This window comes from Diabrotica virgifera, chromosome 3, assembly GCF_917563875.1.
Source record: "Diabrotica virgifera virgifera chromosome 3, PGI_DIABVI_V3a".
NCBI classification, from domain to species: domain Eukaryota; kingdom Metazoa; phylum Arthropoda; class Insecta; order Coleoptera; family Chrysomelidae; genus Diabrotica; species Diabrotica virgifera.
Window position 1 is genome coordinate 99,618,064 of NC_065445.1, and position 20,210 is coordinate 99,638,273.

At 32.9% G+C, this 20,210-nt stretch overlaps 2 protein-coding genes across 2 annotated transcripts in view; one reads left to right on the forward strand and one right to left on the reverse strand.

Moving 5' to 3' along the window:
- LOC126881218 (farnesol dehydrogenase-like) overlaps nucleotides 1-20,210 on the forward strand; it is a 378,698-nt gene that overhangs the window by 329,182 nt on the left and 29,306 nt on the right. The window lies entirely within an intron of this gene.
- The window catches only part of LOC126881214 (prestin-like), a 117,704-nt gene that overhangs the window by 90,162 nt on the left and 7,332 nt on the right, over nucleotides 1-20,210 (reverse strand). Inside the window, exon 3 of the mRNA XM_050645325.1 lies at nucleotides 12,407-12,567. Coding sequence (XP_050501282.1) covers nucleotides 12,407-12,567 — 161 coding nt within the window. The remainder of the gene's footprint in view (nucleotides 1-12,406; nucleotides 12,568-20,210) is intronic.

Here is a 20,210-nt window from a genome sequence, read left to right on the forward strand (position 1 = left end):
AAGTGTATAGTTCCTCTAATCCTTAACTTACGTTGGGTTAAGCTGTTTCAGTAGCAAACTAGACTAATAGTATTTGTGAACGACAGTTTTATGGACTTCAAAAATGTGATTTTCATCAACTTTAATTACAATTTACTCCATTAATAATAATTATTCAGAGTTGGAGCAATTATATGAAATGCTTGTAATTTCCAGACGAATTTGAATCTGAGCTCCCAATTGCAAAAATTGGCGTTGGTTTCTGAGATTTCCTGACCTAAAAGTGCTAAATACCGGTTTCTGACCGTTTTTAAGGTTATTCCTCGTCCCATAAATTGTTCAAAAAACCATCTTAAAGTAGGTGTTAATCTAAGACCTAACCTTTTAAATGACGTTAACTTTACTTAAGATCGCGGTTGCTTTTACTTGGGGGATGAAAACCACTCATTTTCGGGGGGTGAAAAAATATACGTTCAAGATAAATTCGGAAATGGATAAATGAACTAATTCTAAGTCACTTTCATTCTGTAGAGTTTTTTCATGTCAATAGTTTCCAGTTACCTATTTGTGAGTGAAAACGTTTATTTCTCAACAAACAAAAAACATGTATTCAGACGGGTTTTCGCAAAGAACTCAAAAAGTAAGTATTTACTATATGATCGATGCTGAGAATTCCGTCGGTACAAAAATTACCAAAAATGCGGTACTTCGGAGGATGAGTAAGTACACAAAAATATTTAATAAGCATAATTAAATAGAGCAGAATCGGTTAGACAATAGATATTTAGGGCATGTGTTGAGAGGTGAAAGATATGAATTACTTCAAATCATATTGGAAGGTAAAGTACAGAGCAAAAGATCAGTAGGAAGGCGTCAGATATCGTGGCTGAAAGGTATGAGATGGTTTGAGCACTCATCCGCAGTAATATTTTCTGTAGCTGTTTCTTCTTCTTCTTCGCGCGACTAGGATTACTCCTGTTTGTCTGCCTCTTATTCTGTTTCAGTTGTTGTTGACTGTACATTGTCTTTCCACCTTTTCGGCGGCCTTCCAACGTGTCTTCTGCTATACTGCTTGTAGTCTGGGATGATTATCGGAGAATAGGCCATTTTTGGGAAAAGTTATTTTATTGCTGGAATCGAATTATAAAATCCTATATATTAATAATATAGGTATGCAAAGTCCTCAGATAGTGTGCTACTTTTTTTATAAACATAATGGCGCACGAAAATCGTGTTTTTTTCAATTATTGCTCTATAACTCTGAAGATTTTAATTTTACAGCAAAAATACCCAAATAAAAATTCACTGTGATTAAATTCTGCATAGAGACTTGTTTTTCCCGATCTGCTTCGACGAAAATTTTCTTTGGAAAATGCGGGTTTTCCCAACAAAATTTTTAATTTTCAAATAAAGTTTTAGATAAGTAATTATCTACCAATAATTAAATAATTTGGTGACTTAAAAGCCTTCTTGGTTTAGATTATAGTTCCAGAAGCTGGTGAAAATTGAACAAATATTTTAGCAACAATTCAATTGTTAATTAATAATTTACGGTCGCAATAATAACCAAAATAATTATGATACACTGATCAAACTTTGAAATCTTATAAAGATGAGATGCCTATTTAACATTTTCTCGACAAAATATAAATTTTTAATTTTTTTGCATAATCTTTAAATGTTAAAAAAAATAGTTATAAACAAATTAACGTTTCTCAGAAAGTTTTTATTATATTATAATTTTAAAAAATAGCTAAAATGCGCATTTTAAATATCTTGAAAATGAATGCTTTAAAACTTTTTTGCAACCATTTGCAAAAAAGTTATGAAACAGCAAAATTAACATACGATTACTACGGTGTTTATAATTTTTTTTAATTCTTTCAAAGCGTAGAAGTGAGCTTAAAGTACAAGCTAATTATTTACAAAAAAATATCGATTATAAGTTTAATGGTAATATTTTAATTAAAGATTATAAATATATTTTTTTGTAATTTACACGCGCGAAAGTAGAATAATACAGTACTGTAGCTAAAATTTTCACTCAGAGCGACGACCGACGGCCGCGCGACGTACACTTTTAATAAATAATGTATGCTGCGTGTCTGTCGCTTCGAGTGAACATTTTAGCTCCGACTCTGTATCAGGCCTACTTTTGCGCTAAAAATTACAAAAAAAGTATTTTTAATCTTTGATTAAAATATAACCATTGCACTAATTTTTGACATTCTTTGTGAGTAATTAGATTGTACCATAGACTCACTTTTAAGCTTTGAAACAATTAAAACAAATTATAAACAACGGAGCAATCGTATATTTACTTTGCTGTTTCATAACTTTTTTGCAAATGGTTGGAAAAATTTTTTAAAGCATTCATTTTCAAGACCTATGAAATACGCATTTTAAGTATTTTTTAAAATTAGAATATAATAAACAATTTCTGAGAAATGTTAATTTGTTTTTAACAATTTTTTTTAAACATTTAAAGATTATGCAAAAAAATGAAAAATTTATATTTTGTCGACAAAATATTAAATAGGCATCACACCTTTATAATCTTTTTTAAGTTTGATCAATGTCTCATGATTATTTTGGTTGTTATTGCGACTGTAAATTGTTAATTAACAATTGAATTGTTGCTAAAATATTCGTTTCATTTTCACTTCTGAATTTATAATCTATACCAAGAAAGCTTTTATTTCACTAAGCTATATAATTATTAATAAATAATTGCTGGCCCAAAAAAATTATTTGAAAATTCGAGATTTTGTTGGAAAAACCCACATTTTTCGAGGAAAATTTTCTTCGGAGCAAATCGGTAAAAACATGCCTCTATGCAGAATTAAATTGGGGTGAATTTTTATTTGAGTGTTTTTGGTGTAAAGTTAAAATCTTCGGAGTTATAGAGCAATAATTGAAAAAAATACGATTTGTCGGCGCCATTTTGTTCATAAAAAAGTAGCACACTATCTACGGACTTTGCATACCTATATTAATAATATATAGGATCTTATAATTCGATTCCAGCAATAAAATTGCTGGTAAATAACCTTTCTTTGTGCTTTACTAATTAGACCAGCGTATTATAACTATTTTTTTTTTCAAAATTTAAAGATTATGCAAAAAAAAGAAAAATTTATATTTTGTCGATAAAATATTAAATAAGCATCTCATCTTTATAATCTTTATAAGTTTGATCAATGTATCATGATTATCTTGGTTTTTATTGCGATCATAAATTGTTAATTAACAATTGAATTGTTGCTAAAATATTCGTTTAATTTTCACCGGCTTCTGGAATTACAATCTATACCAAGAAAGCTTTGATGTCACTAAGTTATTTAATTATTGATTAATAATTAGTTACCTAAAACTTTATTTGAAAATTAGAGTTTTTGTTAGGAAAACCCGCATTTTCCGAGGAAAATTTTCGTCGGAGCAAATCGTGAAAAACATATCTCTATGCATAATTTAATTGCGGTGAATTTTTATTTGAGTGTTTTGGTTGTAAAGTTAAAATCTTCGGAGTTATAGAGCAATAATTGAAAAAAATACGATTTGTCGGCGCCATTTTGTTTATAAAAAAAGTAGCACACTATCTGCGGACTTTGCATACCTATATTATCAATATGAAGGATCTTATAATTCGATTCCAGCAATAAAATTGCTGGTAAATAACTTTTCTATGAATTTTGCTAATTAGCCCAGAGTATTGTTGTTTTGACAGATGTTCGCTAATCTATCTGGTTTCATTCGGTTTTCATGTTTGTTCCAGTTTTTCTTTCTTGTTTTTAATTTTGCATCGTTCTCGTATACTTCTGTTGCTTTGTCTGTCTCTTAATGATATGCCCGCTATTGATCTTAATACTTACTTTCATTTCGATATTGTTGATTAGTTGTTTCGTCTTTCTTGTATCGGTCCTTGTCTCCGCTGCATATGTTAGGATAGGTCTTATTGTTGTCTTGTATACTTTTATTTTGCGTTCCGTGGTCAGATATTTGTTTCTCCATATGGTTTCTCGGAGGCAGCCACTTACTCTTGCCGCTTTTGTTGCTTGTGTTGTGGTCTCTGTTCTTATATTCCTGTCACTAGTGATCTCTACTCCTAGGTAATTGAATTTCATTACTTGTTCTACAATTTTGCCATCTATTTCTAACTTGCATCTACGGGGCTCTTTACTTATCACTATACATTTAGTTTTTTCCACTGATATTCTCATATTAAGTTTATTTGCTGTGATATTGAAAGTGTAGAGCTGCCTTTGTAGGTCATCCTCGTTATCAGCAATTAGTACTGCATCATCGGCATAGCATAGTATCGTGATTTTATGCGCTCCCATGTGGTATCCATGTCGTTTTCTTACTTCGTGAATTATTTTATTCATCACCATATTGAATAACAATGGGCTGAACGAGTCTCCTTGGCGGATTCCTCCTTTTAGTTCTATGCGTTCTGTTTCTCCCGTTGACATTATAACTCTGGTCTTGTTGTTCTTGTTAATTTCATTATTTAGCCTTATTATCTGGTGGTCTATTTGTTCAGCTTGTAATAAATTTAAGATATCATTTCGCCTCACCCTGTCAAAAGCACTTTTTAAATCTACAAAGCACATGTAGGCTGGTTTTCCATATTCAATAGACTTTTCTACTATTTGCCTGATAATAAAAATTGCATCTATTGTGCTGCGGTTCTTCCGGAAAATTAGCCGGGAATCGAAAATAAAGCGACAATTATTGACAATTACCTAGATAGCCAACCTTTGAGAGAAAACGGCACAATAAGAAGAATATGTAATAATTACATGCTAATTTTTTGTATTTAATAACTGATATACTATTCTACTTGGGAAATAAACCACAATTTAAGTTGAAAAATGATTTTATTGTCGTTTCCACTTCTAGTGCAGTCACTGAAGGTTTTCACCTCCGATATCGTTGAACCTCCATCGATTTTCATGAAAATTGGTGAGTAATTAGAGGATACCTCAAAGAACAAAGGTAATATATTGCCAACTTGCGCTTTTACCCTGGGGGTGGATGCCACCCCTTCTCAGGGGTGAAAATTATTTTATTAAAAATAATACCATAAGTCGATAGAGGGACAAATTATAAGCAAAATTTGTTATATAAAGTTATTAAAATAAATCAACACTTTTTGAGTTACTAAAGACCAAAGATTTTATTTTTTCGTAAAAAAAATGCATGTTTTAAATCGGTTCTTCACGTATAAGTCAAAAACTATAAGTTTTTGCAAAAAAGGTTTTATTACTGAAATTGAAGATAATAAAAAATTGAATACATTTCTCACATAAAGAACTAAACTAATGTTATTTCAAAGTGAGTTAATGGCAATTGAATGTGTATTTTTTTCGACGAGTACTCAAATCTAAGCATGCAAGCTTAAATTACGGGAAAACGATGCAATGTATAAAATATTCCTGCTAAACATTTGTCAAAGTACTTCGGAATACCTATCAAATGAGCTTCAGAACATGGTAATAGCGTCAAAATTAAGTAAGTTATAATGAAAATAAAAGAACCGTTTCGAATTTTTTAGGAAAAAGTGAAAAATAAAACATGCGCCATTTCCACAAAAATTAAGCTTTATAGTAATCCCTACAAGAGCTTCTTTATATTAGCATAAGTAATTTTTTCGATAATTTTGACAGGTTTAAAATGCATATTTTTGAAAAAAAGATATAATTTAAAAAAATCATAATTTTTAAAATTATTGTAATTCTCATATTCTTTTGATAATACTCCAAAAATACTCAATATACGTAAATAATTATATATAACCAAATTTTATTTTTTTCTATGCCAAATATTTTACCTGTTTTTCTATTTCTATAGGGTAAAAAATAACCGAGAAAGAAACGTTTGAATCTTAAATTTTGCTGTGGTAACCATGCAACCGGGGCCATTTAATCTTTTATTTTTAAAAAAGTAAAGGGTTTAAAAGATTAGATTTAACGTGCTTAAATAGCACTTGGAATTAACTTTCAAACAGTTTTTAGATGAACGCGAACGGAGTTATTAAAAAAAAAACAATAACATTTTTTGGAAAAATCTTTAAACGATAAATTTTGAAAAAATTTTGGAGCATAAATTTTAAAGCTATCAACATGTTCGGGGGCTCATTTGATAGATATTTTTAAGTACTTTGACAAATGTTTAATAAGTTTATGTTATAAAATGCATCAATGTCCCGTTATTTCAGCTTGAATACTTAGAGTTTTTTACTCGCCGAAAAAAATATACATTCAATTAGCTATAACTCACTTTTAGTTAACACTAAAGGTTTTTCTTGTAAGAAGTTTATTTCATTTTTTATTAGTTTCAATTTTGATAATTATAACTTTTTTGTAAAAACTTACACTTTTTAAGTTATTGATGAAAAATTGGTTAAAAACATGCATTTTTCTCAAGAAAAATTCAAATCTTTGATCTTTAATAACTTAAAAAGTTTTGATTTATTTTAATAACTTTATATAACAAATTTTGCTTGAAATTTGTCCCTCTATCGAAGTATGGGGTTATTTTTAATAAAATAGTTTTCACCCCCGAGAAGGGGTGGCATCCACCGCCAGGGTAAAAGCGCAAGTTGGCATCATGTCACCTTTGTTCCTTGAGATATCCTCTAACCACTCACCAATTTTCATGTAAATATATGGAGGTTCAACGAAATCGGAGGTAATAGCTCATATCCACCTTCAATGACTCCACTATTCCACTTCGGATGTCTTTATCGAAATATTTATATTTTGTATTTCGATAACTACATCCGAAGTGGAAGTCGAAACATCAATAAAATTATTTTTCAACTTAAATTGTGGCTTATTTCCCTATTAGAATAGTAAATTACATAAATGACAGAAAGAAATTGCTTCAGAACAATAATAACTGATTATTCTTTTTGAAGTTATACTTCTTTAGGCGCGTTGGGAGTAAATTTATATGTGCGCGAATTCATCAAAAGTCTTGGTCCTGGGCGCAGCTCAAAAGTTATACGGGCTCTAATTGGGCAATTACAACGACCTGTCAATAATTTTTCAATATGTCGGTTATGGGTAAACAAATAGGGTGGCCATACGTCCCGGTTTGGCCGGGACAGTCCCGGTTTTGACCGCTTTTGAGGGCGTCCCGTCGGTTTCAGAAAATTCCCTAAAATGTCCCGGTTTCACGCAAAAATAAAAAAATGTATATTTTTACTAACAAAGATAATGGTAGGGGAGCCCAAGCGGGGATTTTTGCAGTTACTCGAGCGCGTCAGATTAGCATATGGGGAGAAACCTGGTACCCTGCAGATGTACCTCTACCATATATTGGCTCTTAACACAGGGGAGTTCGTTAAGGGGGGCCCGAAAAAAAAAATCTATCTTTAAAAAAACTCGAAATTGTCAGATTAAGATAAGGTAAGTTAAGTACATGCAAAAGAGTGTATATTTCAAAAATCTGACGATTTGAGCCGGGCGTAAGGAAATGGGTGAGTCCCAAAGTATCACAAGAAAAAAGCGAATATTTCGCGAAATGAATGACAGATCGAAAAACTAAAAAATATGTTTTCAATATTTTTTAAAAATCTATCGAATGACACCAAACACGACTTCCCACGGAGAGGAGTGGGGGTAAATTTAATTATTTTAAATACGAATCCCGCGATATTTCGCGAAATGAACATCAGATCGAAAAACTGTAAAATACACTTATTCAATATTTTTGAAAAATCTGTCGAATGGCACCAAACACGACCCCCCATGGATGTGGGGTGGGGGGTTACTTTAAAATCATAAATAGGAACCCTCATTTTTTATTGCAGATTTGGATTCCTTATGTAAAAATAAGTAACTTTTATTCGAAACATTTTTTCGAAATATGGATAGATGTCGCTATAATCGGAAAAAACGATTGTTGGAAATGGAAAATTAAATTAAAAAATGGCAAGCGCCCAGTAAAATGGAAAACTTTATCTAACTTTTTTTGGTTTTAGGACCTACTCTTCACAACCCAATAGGTCCCCAAAGCGCTCGAGTGACTGCACATTTAGCATACTTTGCTCCCCTACCATAATAATTTATTAATAGTTTCATCGCAATTCATAAAAGCTTAAAAAAACTAGTACAGTTTTAAAAAGTGCATGAAAATGTATCGTGTATGTGCTACTTAATGCGTGTTTTGTTGCATCGGCTGTACTTCGCGATGAACGAGAAGCTTTTCTTGTTGACTGTACACTGTACCGTCAGGTGCGCCTACCGACATGCACATTCGACAGAAGTGCAAAATTCTCTACCTAAAGGTCTAGTCGCCAGTGCGTGCATGAGTTTAGTGCCAGTTGTATTGTGTCTCTCTTTCGGTGAATACGGTCGCATGGCTGCTCAGTTTTAGCGTACTTGTGAAAGTGTCATCATTAATATTAATTGGTGTTTGTGTTGCGAATAATGTCACTCTCAAAAAAACAAAAACGGTTATGTGTTTTCAATGAAGATTTGGAGAGAGAATTTAAGTTTATTAAAACTGACATTTCTACCGCTGACAGATCAAAAGTACTATGCAAAACCTGTGGTGTCCATTTTTCTGTCGCTCATGGAGGAAGAAATGATATTACCCAACATACAAAAACGAAAAAACATAAAGATGCTGAGAAAGCTGTCAGCTCTTCTTCTAATTTACAGAATTTCATCTTAAAAAAGGACACCGATGATAAAATATCTGCACAAGAAGGCATGTTCGCCTACTATGCAGTTGTTCATGGACACAGCTTTAGGACAAATGACTGTCTTTCCAAACTCATTAAAAAGGTTTATGAGCCAAAATATTCATCTGGAAAGACAAAAAGTGAGGCAATCGTATGTAATGTCTTGGCTCCATTATCCATTAACGAAGTGGACGAAGAATTGAGTACGTGTGGGTCTATTTCTCTCAGCATAGACGCATCAAACAAAAAGGCAGAAAAATGTTTTCCTGTACTTGTTCGTTATTTTTTGCCGTTATCCGGAGTCCACGTTAAAATGATTTCATTTTCTTTGCTTCCAAACGAACAATCTGATACCCAGAGAAAAATGCTTGAGGAACTAATAAAAAACAAAAACCTTAAGGAAAAATTAGTAGCTATGTGTGCTGAAAACACTAATACAAATTTTGGTGGGGCCGCTAGAAAAGGGAAAAATAATTTGTGGCGATATCTTCAACATAGTTTAGGGAAAGAAATAATCGGAGTAGGATGTGGTACCCACATAGTCCACAACTGCATTCAAACATCCGTAGATTGTCTGCCGTTTGATATTGAATGTTTCGCAGTTAAAGTATATAAATACTTCCACATTTATACTGTCAGAACTGAAGAACTGAACGAATTTTGTGATTTCGCCGGGGTGGAATATTCAAAGTTATTAGAGCACGGAAACACTCGTTTTCTGTCTCTTGGCCCATCTATTACACGGATTCTGAAGATATTTGAAGGTCTGAAGTCCTACTTTCTTTCTCAGGATAAATGCCCTTACTTTCTAAGCCAACTTTTTGAAAATCCATGTTTTAAACCATGGCTGATGTTTGCGACATCCCAGATTTCAACTTTTGAAGACACAGTTTTGAAGATAGAGAAAGACAATATCTCCGCTACTGAAGTTGCTTGGCGCATAAACTCGCTCAAAAGTGTGTTGAAATCTAGAGCGGAAGAGGGATTTATTCCTACTAATGTAAAAACACTTATATTAAACTTACAGGAAGAAGGAGAACTAAATGTCCAGGACTTTACAGAAACAGTGAAAAAGTTTTACAAAACTTGTGTTGACTATTTAGAAAAATGGGAACTGAGCTTCGGAGGCGTACATAATTTGCAGTGGATTTTGCTACAAACAGTTCCGTCATGGAGTTATATCCAGACCAGCCTACCTAATTTTAATGTCACACAGATCAAGAAAATATCTGAGGATGAAGAAGAAGAAACCAAACTCTTTGACCAGTGGCAGTGTGTAAAGGAGATTGTATCTGAAAACTTAACGGAATGGAACAGAGTGGACAAAACTAAAGTAAAAACTCCTGTTGAAGAGCGATGGAAGCAAATATTCGCAAGGCTTTATAGTAAGGATATTGCATACGATACTATTTTGAAAGTGGTCGAATTTGCTATGTGTTTGCCAGGAACTAGTGCTCCCGTAGAAAGAGTATTTTCCATCATGAACAACTTGTGGTCAAATGAGAAATCACGACTTCATATAACAACAATGAGTTCAATGTTGATGGTTCGAGTGAACTTTAAATACACCTGCGACCAATTTTACGAGATGCTCTTGAAAAACAAAGACGCATTGAGAAAAATAAGTAGTTCCCAAAAATACTTTTGGTATGAAAAAGAAAAAGAATCTGATGAACAGGCAGGACCCTCAAACTAAAAATAAGTTTAAAGTGGAAGTGGGCCATTTTTTGTTAGTGTAAGAAGAAACACGAATTTGCTATGATTTATAAGTTTTTAACCTTGTAGGTAATAAATAAGTTTTGTTTCAAAAACCAACCCATTTCCATGGATTAACTTCACCGGAGGACCCTCCCCCCGGTAACTACGATGTCCCGGTCTGAGCCAAACCATTTATGGCCACCCTATAAACAAACAATGTTGTGTATATTAGTTTTTATTGTTGTGAGGACAGATACAAAAGCAAGTTTATAATTATAGTGACTTTTTTTTAAAATAGTTTTTAAAAGCAATAGGTACGTAATTGTAAATGTTTCAGTATTGTAATAAAAAATTACATAAGTAGGCACCTACCTACTTGGAAAATGTAAAATGTAGGGAGGGAAGGGTAAAGTGAAATAGTGGGTTTAAAGCGAAATAGCTCGTTAACAAATTCTTTCGCAAACAGAGCCATCACTGTTTACAATGCAATAAATGTTTAGAAGTAGCTAGTGCTTATCGACCATTTTGTAACGGTCGTCTGTCGATGTTATTGAAAATATCACTGTTTTTATATTTTTGGGCTACTATTTGTAAAATCTGCAGGTGAGTGTAATTGCTAATTAGTCTATCTCATTTAACTAAACATATTTTTGAAAGCAACACACAAAAGCAATCATACTTAACCATCTTTGATATGAAATATAGATTGTTAGGTTAGGGTTAAAAATTTTTACTGAACAAGTTTGCTTTTAAATCCATTTGGGGCAATGCGAAATGTTAATAGATGGGGCAAAGGTAAATATCGTTGCACTTTGCCCCACATGTTATTATACTTGATTGCCACCAATAAAAAAGGATATGTGTATTTCCAGGTGCAAGATGCGAAATTATAAATGAAAAACGACCCAATAGTCTGTGGAGCCAATGACATCTGGAATCAAATCTTTGCGAACGGGCATCCTTTGCCAAAATCAAGATGCTATGCAACACGGAATTTCTATTGCTACGTTAAATCGGAGGATTAAATCCGGGAAAAATTAGAAAGAAGCGCCAAGTAAGAAGCTAGCCCGATTTCAAACCGTACTATAGACTATTTCACTTAACCCAACCATGCGGGGCAAAATGAAAAAGAGACAATGCCTGACAAACCCACGCATAACAGAAAATTTACTAACTTAATTTAATTTATATTTCGACATAATGATCTTAAACTTTAATGTAATAAAATATGTTTTTTACAGAATTTCATTTCGAAAATTGTAAAATTTATTTGATTTCAAAGTAGCTATTCCACTTTACCCTACTCTCCCCTACCTACTTATTAAAGTAGGTAATGCTTTGATTTATCTACATAATTTGATTACCAACAAAATTTCTACCAATCTTCATCTAATATATTGCTTTGTTACTCTATATTTTGTTGTATTTTAATATTTTAATTCCACAAAAATCAAACTAATTTGATTAAATTCAGAACTGTCAAAAAGTTTAAACGTTCAATTGGTCAATCTTCCCACATGACGGCTATGTGGAAGTGGTTACCCGGTAAGGTGCTTTGATTTCAAAACTAAGCACCCTAATATAAGCGGGTTCGATCCCCAATGCAAATTTTTGTCTTTTTATTTTTTTATACATTTTATGATTGTAAGTACCTATATTTGTTATATAATTTTTTTTTTCAGAAAATACGTATTTGGTTAAAATCTTTGACAGCAATTATTGTTCAGAAATCATTTCTTTGTGGAATTTTTCAATGTGTGTGTTTTGTCCTTTTATTTTTTTAATTTTTAAATTATAAATTTAAAATATAAATAAACTGTTTAAAGTATATTACTTTCGTTGAAATCATATAATAGAAGTAGGTACATATAACTTCTTATGTGCGTACAAAGTACACACACATTCATTTTTTGTTTCTTGTTACAACTAGTCTTTTTAGTACTTACATCTTTTTCCGCATCTATAGTGGCCAGTTTTATTAAGAAGTTAAATATTTAATTGACCCAATACATTATGAAAATATATTTTACTAACCTGAGGTATGTGTAAAATAGCTATTGTTATGCCACTAATAACATCAGATATCAAATCACGCGGCCAATGATATTCCTGCATCCAAACTACTATCGGGAAAGTCCTTTTTAGACATTCAATATAATTAATTCCTTGCCATGCTTCAACACATCTTTCTTTAACTAAAAAACACCATAGGTATATATACAATGTAATTATAAAAGACTAAGTTTATGCAGTCTCTGATGAACCTCTAACAAGAGGTGAAATCGTCGATAAGAGTGCTGGCTGCACTCTCTGATCTGAGTAAAAATTAAGACAGTTTTGGTTTCGCACCGCAACTGAATGAATAAAAATGGTATACATTTTTATTTTTATAATTTTTAATGTAATTATAGTTTATTTTTATCTTGTCCTGTTTATTTTGCTTTAATAATAACTGCAATGCAATTGAGAATAGGTACGTAAACAACTAAAGATAGGTACGCAGACGACACCGTTATTCTTGCGGGCAGTCCTAAGGGTTTGGAACCACTTTTGAATGTCATAACCAGAGAGAGATAGCTTGGGGCTAAATATAAACACAAATAAAACAAAAATAATGGCTAATACACGTGCTCCAAATGTCGACATTAATATTCGTATCCATAACAAACCGATAGAACCCATACAAAGATTCCAGTATTTTGGTTGCTGGATAACAGACAATCTAGACAACGAGGTCGAAGTACGTTCTCGTAGAGTATGCTAGGTCCGCTTTTCAAAGAATGAAAAAATTCCTTATAAACTCTACCTTATCTAGTGATGTAAGAAGAGAATATTCTCAAGAGAATATTCTCGAGAACGGGAATATTCTCGAGAATATTCTCAGTCAGAATATTCTCGTTCTCGAGAATATTCTCTTGAGAGTTGGTGCGTCCTTAATCGTGCTAAGACGATACATAAAAAAGAAAAATGAAAAACGGAAAATGTGGATACGGCTTTTCTAAATAAACGCGAAACAATGAGTAATTTAACTATGGAAATAATGCTAGACAATTATTTGTTTAAGAATTTTACAAGAATGTCAAAAAGTGATTTCGAACTCTTAATAAATAATGATAGGGCCACGAATAGAGAAGAAATATCAAACATGAGAAATACAATACCAATCTCAACAAGATTAGCAATTGTTATTTATAATATATACTAACAGTTTTAGTTTAATGTATTTATTCAGGGTGCACTACTCTTCAATGTATCTCATAGTTCCAGAAGTATGCCAAGTTCCACAACTCTGGACGTAAATGTACTGCATTAATAAACCTTATTGTGATTTCATTTGACCACGTATTCATCTTTTCTTTATAGTCCATGTGGTGAGACCGCTCCCGTCTGGAAAAATTTCTGATTCGGTTTCTTTGTGCATTCCTATTCAAAAATGTCCCCTTTAAACAAATCTGAAGGGTGCCGGGCGGAATTTTTGGGCAGAAATTGTTTAAACAATTTTTTTAAACAAATACAAAAGATCGCGTTTTTTTGCTCCGGAACATATATTTTTAAGTTTTGTCGGTGATTCTGAACAAGAAAGGTATCTTGTAAATTTTCTCAAAAATTGATAGTTTTCGAGTTATAGGCGATTTAAAATCTGAAAAATGCGAAAATACGCATTTTCGAGACTTAAAAACTCATATTCAAATTAGTATTTTTGAGGTTACTTAATTTGAATATACTTAAATTGAAGTTGAGATACTTAAATTGAAGACTAAATATTCAGCTTCCAGATTCTGAAGAGTGATCGCGTCTAACTTTAATTTATACCGTTATTTTTTTATTGTTAAATATGCGTGTTTATCCGATTTTTTTGCCGGTGCGGCGCGCTCCGTTTCAAAAATCTCCTATTTTCCTCCGAAAAATACTTTTTCTAGATTCTTTGGGACATTCTAAATAAAATAAGTTTCTTGACATTTTTCTCAGAAGTTAATAATTTTGAAGTTACAAGCGATTTAAAATCCGAAAATGCGTTTTTTGTCATTTCTCGGATTTTCAATCGCTTATAACTTAAAAACTATTAACTTTTCAGAAAAATGTCAAGAAAATTATTTTATTTAGAATGTCCCAAAGAATATAGAAAAAATATTTTTCGGATGAAAACAGGAGATTTTTGAAATGGAGCGCGCCGCACCGGCAAAAAATCGGATAAACATGCATATTTAACAATTAAAAAACAACGGTATAAATTAAAGTTAGACGCGATCACTCTTTAGAATCTTGAAGCTGAATGTTCAGTCTTCAATCTAAGTATCTGGCAACCTCAAAAATACTAATTTAAATATGAGTTTTTAAGCCTCGAAAATGCGTATTTTCGCATTTTTCAGATTTTAATTCGCCTATAACTCCAAAACTATCAATTTCCGAGAAAAATTACAAGATACCTTTCTTGTTTAGATTGACCCAAAAAATCCAAAAATATATGCTCCAGAGCAAAAAAGCATGATCTTTTGTATTTGTTTAAAAAAATTGTTTAAACAATTTCTGTCCAAAAATTCCGCCCGGCACCCTTCAGATTTGTTTAAAGGGGACATTTTTGAATAGGATTCCACAAAGAAACCGAATCAGAAATTTTTTTCAGACGGGAGCGGTCTCACCACATGGACTATTATATGTTTAGGCAAAACCAGATTAAATTTCAACAGAGTACAGGAAATAAAGAGGAAATACAGAGCAACATGCAAAATTTTCCACAGCAGTTCGACTTTATCGGCAACGCATCAGACACTGCAATTGTGTTCAAATACCAGTAAAATTTTGGCCACATGGCTCAGTCAAACGGCAATATTTTCATTAGATGGATGTAATGTTGCCAGAAACACACCAAATATATATTTTCGGCAACATATTGCTTCAAAAACTAGCCCGTCTAAATGCCCCTTTAGACGTAGACCAATCCATGACCTGACGACTCGTGAAAAATAAAATCACACAACTTCTCATTAGTACATTGAAATGCCGAATGTAGATGACCAGGATGAGCTAATGATAGAAATAGATTCTGAGCCGAAAACCTCATGTTTTTCTAATTAAATCGCCACATCCATTACTTGCATTATTTGTTGTTAAGACTTTCATTTTTTTATCAAATAAATTTTGTTTTCTCTGTTGTTTTTGTATTTTGTTTATATATAAAGAACACTGTTGTTTTTGTTTAGTCTCATAATTTTGTATATACTTTCATGATTTTTAATACCCTATTTCATCTTTAACAATATCCCTAAGTGCGTCGTAGGGTTCATTCTCAGAAAATTATTTATATCGAGAATATTCTCGAGAATATTCTCTGATTTTTCATTCTCGAGAATTTTCCAACACTAACCTTATCGTTGGATATCCGATATCAATTTGTAAAAACATTAATAATTTATTCCATATTGCTATACGGAGTAGAAACATGGACTCTCAGACTTACAAGTATGAGACGTCTAGAAGCCTTTGAGATGTGGGTTCTTCGAAGGATGCTGAAGATCTCTTGGACAGAGCACGTGACCAACAACGAGGTGCTGAGAAGAATGAGGACTGACAGAGAACTCCTAAATATTGTAAAAAAACAGAAACACAAGTTATCAAGGACATATTTACACAGGAGAAAGATACAACTCTTAACGACTCATAATGGAAGGGAAACTGGAAGGAAGAAGAGGTTCAGGAAGAAGAAAATGCTCCTGGCTGAAGAACGTAAGAGAATGGACAGATATGGACACACATTCGATACTAAGGACCGCTCAAGATAGAGAGCAATTTGCTGTAGTTATAGCCAATCTTCAGTAATGAAGAAGGCACCTTAACAAGAGAAGAAACTAAATTTTATATTGTAAATAATATTGTTAAATTAATGTACTATTTGGTGTCGATCCAATAGCCCAAGATGAAAATAGTCTGCAAAGATTAGTTAGCAGACAGTTTTAATATAAGAGCAAAAGAATTCAATGTGACAATTATTTTATCTTACAAAACTAAGACAATAGTAATCAGTAAAGAACCAATCACATGTAAAATAGAAATTGATGGCGCATCAGTATTGAACGAAATAAACTACATTGGAATTGCACTGTTCAGCTATGGAGACCTGGACAAAGAAGGGAGAAATCAAGTACAAAAAGCAAATAGATTGGCAATATGTTTTAATACTACTATATGGCGAAGCCGACTTATTATCATTAAATTGTCAAAGTCAAGTTATTATCATTAAAGTCAAGAATGTACAAAGCCAGTGTAAGACCAACAAGAATAAAAAACCGCTAAACGCCGTAAAAATGAGTGGCGCATAAAATATTCCAGCTACAAAAGATCTGATATGAATATTACGTGGCGCGAAAATGGATTTTCATTTGATGCAAAACAAAATTCTAGTTTTATTTTAAAAGATTTTTCCATAATATTTGCTAAATTTGAAGTAAACGCGCCACAAAAGAGTAACTTTGATACAGTTTGAATTTTGAAACTCTTTTGTGGCGCGTTTACTTCAAATTTAGCAAATATTATGGAAAAATCTTTTAAAATAAAACTAGAATTTTGTTTTGCATCAAATGAAAATCCATTTTCGCGCCACGTAATATTCATATCAGATCTTTTGTAGCTGGAATATTTTATGCGCCACTCATTTTTACGGCGTTTAGCGGTTTTTTATTCTTGTATCAGGAGTTTTTCAAAGTTATTTATAAATTAAATGTATGAAGTTGAATGCAATGTTTCTCTATTACACGTCAAGCTTTATAAATGGTCACCTTTGTTGCATTATCTTCCAAATGATCTAGTGTCCATCGAATGTACACTAGATTTTTTTTTATTCGAAATAGATTGAAAAAAAAATTGAGATGGCCGGTAAATGAAGTCGGATTGCCCGTTGCCAGATCAAATTTAGCGTCGTAACCACTACAACTACATAAACCATTTCGGGAATAATCGTTAATTGGATTATACTTTTGTAGCTTAATAACTTCTAAACGGCTTAACCGATTTTGATCAGTAAACATGAGTTTAAAACCTATTGACCAGTAGTATCTGATGGATCTAAGGTCAGGTATGATAATTGAAGCTATTACAGGAATTATTGAGCTTGAGAAACCGTTTTTCCCACAGGAAATAGATTTTATCATACTTATGAAGCCTATAACCTAAAAAATTCAAATTTTCCGGGATATGAGGTATACACCATTAAATTCGTCTGGAGTCCTTCTATAAACGCTGAGTTATTGGCGCAATTCGTAGGTTGAAATGTTGAGTAATTGTCGAAAAACCAAAATTTTCAAAGTTTAGTTTTTCAGTTTTTCGGCTATACTGAGCTGTGTATATGTCTGATCCTGACGGCTTAGACACCATTTGAAAGCTTAAGTCAACACTATTAATTTGATGTATTTGCGGTTCTCCTGGCTCTTCTTGATCCGAATATATATACCCCCAAACATATGCCGTTTTGTACCTACCAAGTCCTATAGCTGGCTTATGGGTGGTCAAAAGTCACAAACTACACCGGTTCTAAATCGGCCCTGACCCCCTCTTCAAACACAGAGGAAAAATATCAAATCGGTTTAACTTTCAAACACACATACATATATATCCACAAACATTTTCCCTTTTTTAAATAAAAATTAAGTCACATTTCTAAGCTCTATAACTTTTGAATGTTATAACCAATTTTCAAAATTAGACATGCGTTGGAAAGGCAATGATCAGTACTGTTAGAAGCCGCAAAGGTCGGACTTAAATTTTCGAAGTTTTTGGGAGTTTTGGGGACCAGAACGAAAAACAGACCCTAAATAGGAAGGGCCGTAAAATCGACACCCTTAGACCAAAATGGATGGTTGACATATGAATGGGTGAGTCTTTTTCTGAACTTGAAGATGGGAGTTGGCACAATTTTCAATTCAGTCAGATTTAGAAAATTGAAAATTTCGTGTATATAATAGTGTTGCGTGTAGGGGGGTGTATTTCTGCGCCACTGGCGAGAACTGCCGTTCTCTGGTAATTTTTTCGATATAAAACTAACAGCTTCGCTAACCAATAAATCGAAAACTATTAATTTTATCAAAAAAATGTATAATGAACATTTTTTGCTTATAATTAATATTTTTACCAGCATTTGCGGTCAAAATATAATAAAAAATTTCCACCCTCAAGATGAGGTGGCAACCACCCCATGGTAAAAGCGTCTTTCGGCATCATATAGATTTTGATCCTTGGACTATCCACTACTTATTGTCAAATTTTCAAGCAAATCTATCCATTCTGTAAAAATTGCGAAGTGAAAAATTTCAGTTCCTGGACTAATTATACTTTTGGACCTCTATAACTTCTGAACGGTTTACCTGATGTTGATCACTAAACATGAATTTGAAACGTATTGACAAGTAGTATCTGACGCATCCAAGATCGAGTATGATAACTGAACGTATTACAGGAATTATTGAGCTTGAAAAACCGTTTTTCCCATAAGAAATAGATTTGATTATACTTATGAAGCCTATAACTTAAAAATTCGAATTTTCCCAGATATGAGGTATACACCGTTAGACGCGTCCTGAGTCCTTCTACAAACGCTCAGTTATTGGCGCAATTCGTAGGTTGAAATTTTGAGTAATTGTCGAAAAACCAAAATTTTCAAAGTTTAATCTTTCAGTTTTTTGGCCATGGTGAGCAGTGTGTATGTCTCAGCTTGATCGCTTAAACGCCATTTGAAAGCTTAACTCAACCCTATTGATTTGGTGTATTTGCGGTTTTCCTGTCTTTCCTTGAACCTAAGATATATACGCCCAAAAAATATGCTATTTTGTATCTACCTAGTCCTCTAGCTGGCTTACGGGTAGTCAGAAGTCAAAAATTAGACCGGTTCTGAATCGGCCCTCACACCTTCTTGAAACACAGAAAAAAAAATTCAGATCGGTGTAACTTTTCCACACACATACATACATACATACATACATACATACATACATACATATCCACAAACATTTTCCATTTTTTAAATAAAAATTGAGTCATATTTCTGAGCTCGATAACTTTTGAATGGTATAACCGATTTTCAAAATTAAACATGCGTTGGAAAGGTAATGATCTGTGCTATCAGAAGCCGCAAAGGTCGAGCTTAAATTTTTGAAATTTTTGGGAGTTTTGGGGACGAGAACGAAAAACAGGCCTTAAATGGGAAGGGCCGTAAAATCCACACCCTTGGACCAAAATGGAGAGGTAACATATGGATGGACGAGTCTTTTCCTAAACTTTAAGATGGGATTTGGCCCAATTTTCAATTCAGTCAGGTTTAGAAAATCGAAAATTTCGTGTATATATAGTGTCGCTTGTAGGGGTGTTGTGCGCCACTGGTGAGAACTGTCGTTCTCTGTGGATAATAACATATGCATCAGAAACAAGACCCGATACAGCCACAAAACAAAGACTACAAGAAATGGCAGAAATGAGAGTACTGAGAAGAATTACAGTAAATACGCTGAGAGGTCGAAAGAGGAGTAAAGATATTAGAAGAAAATGTGACGTTACCTATAGTGTATAAACGAGTGGACACTAAATAGAAAAAAAGAATGGAATAACCACATAAGCAGAATGGGGGAGATACTTCTTCTTCTTCTTCTTCCTCTTTATAAGAAATTCTGCTTGTTCATTGGCGGATTGATACCTCTATGGAAGATTATCACTCCATCTTTTGTTTGGTCGGCCGATACTTCTACCGATTGGTGATTTATCTCGTGATATTTTGACCACACGTGTCTCCCACATTCTGTTTATGTGGTTGTTCCATACTTTTTTTATATTTAGAGTCCATTCGTTTATACACTGT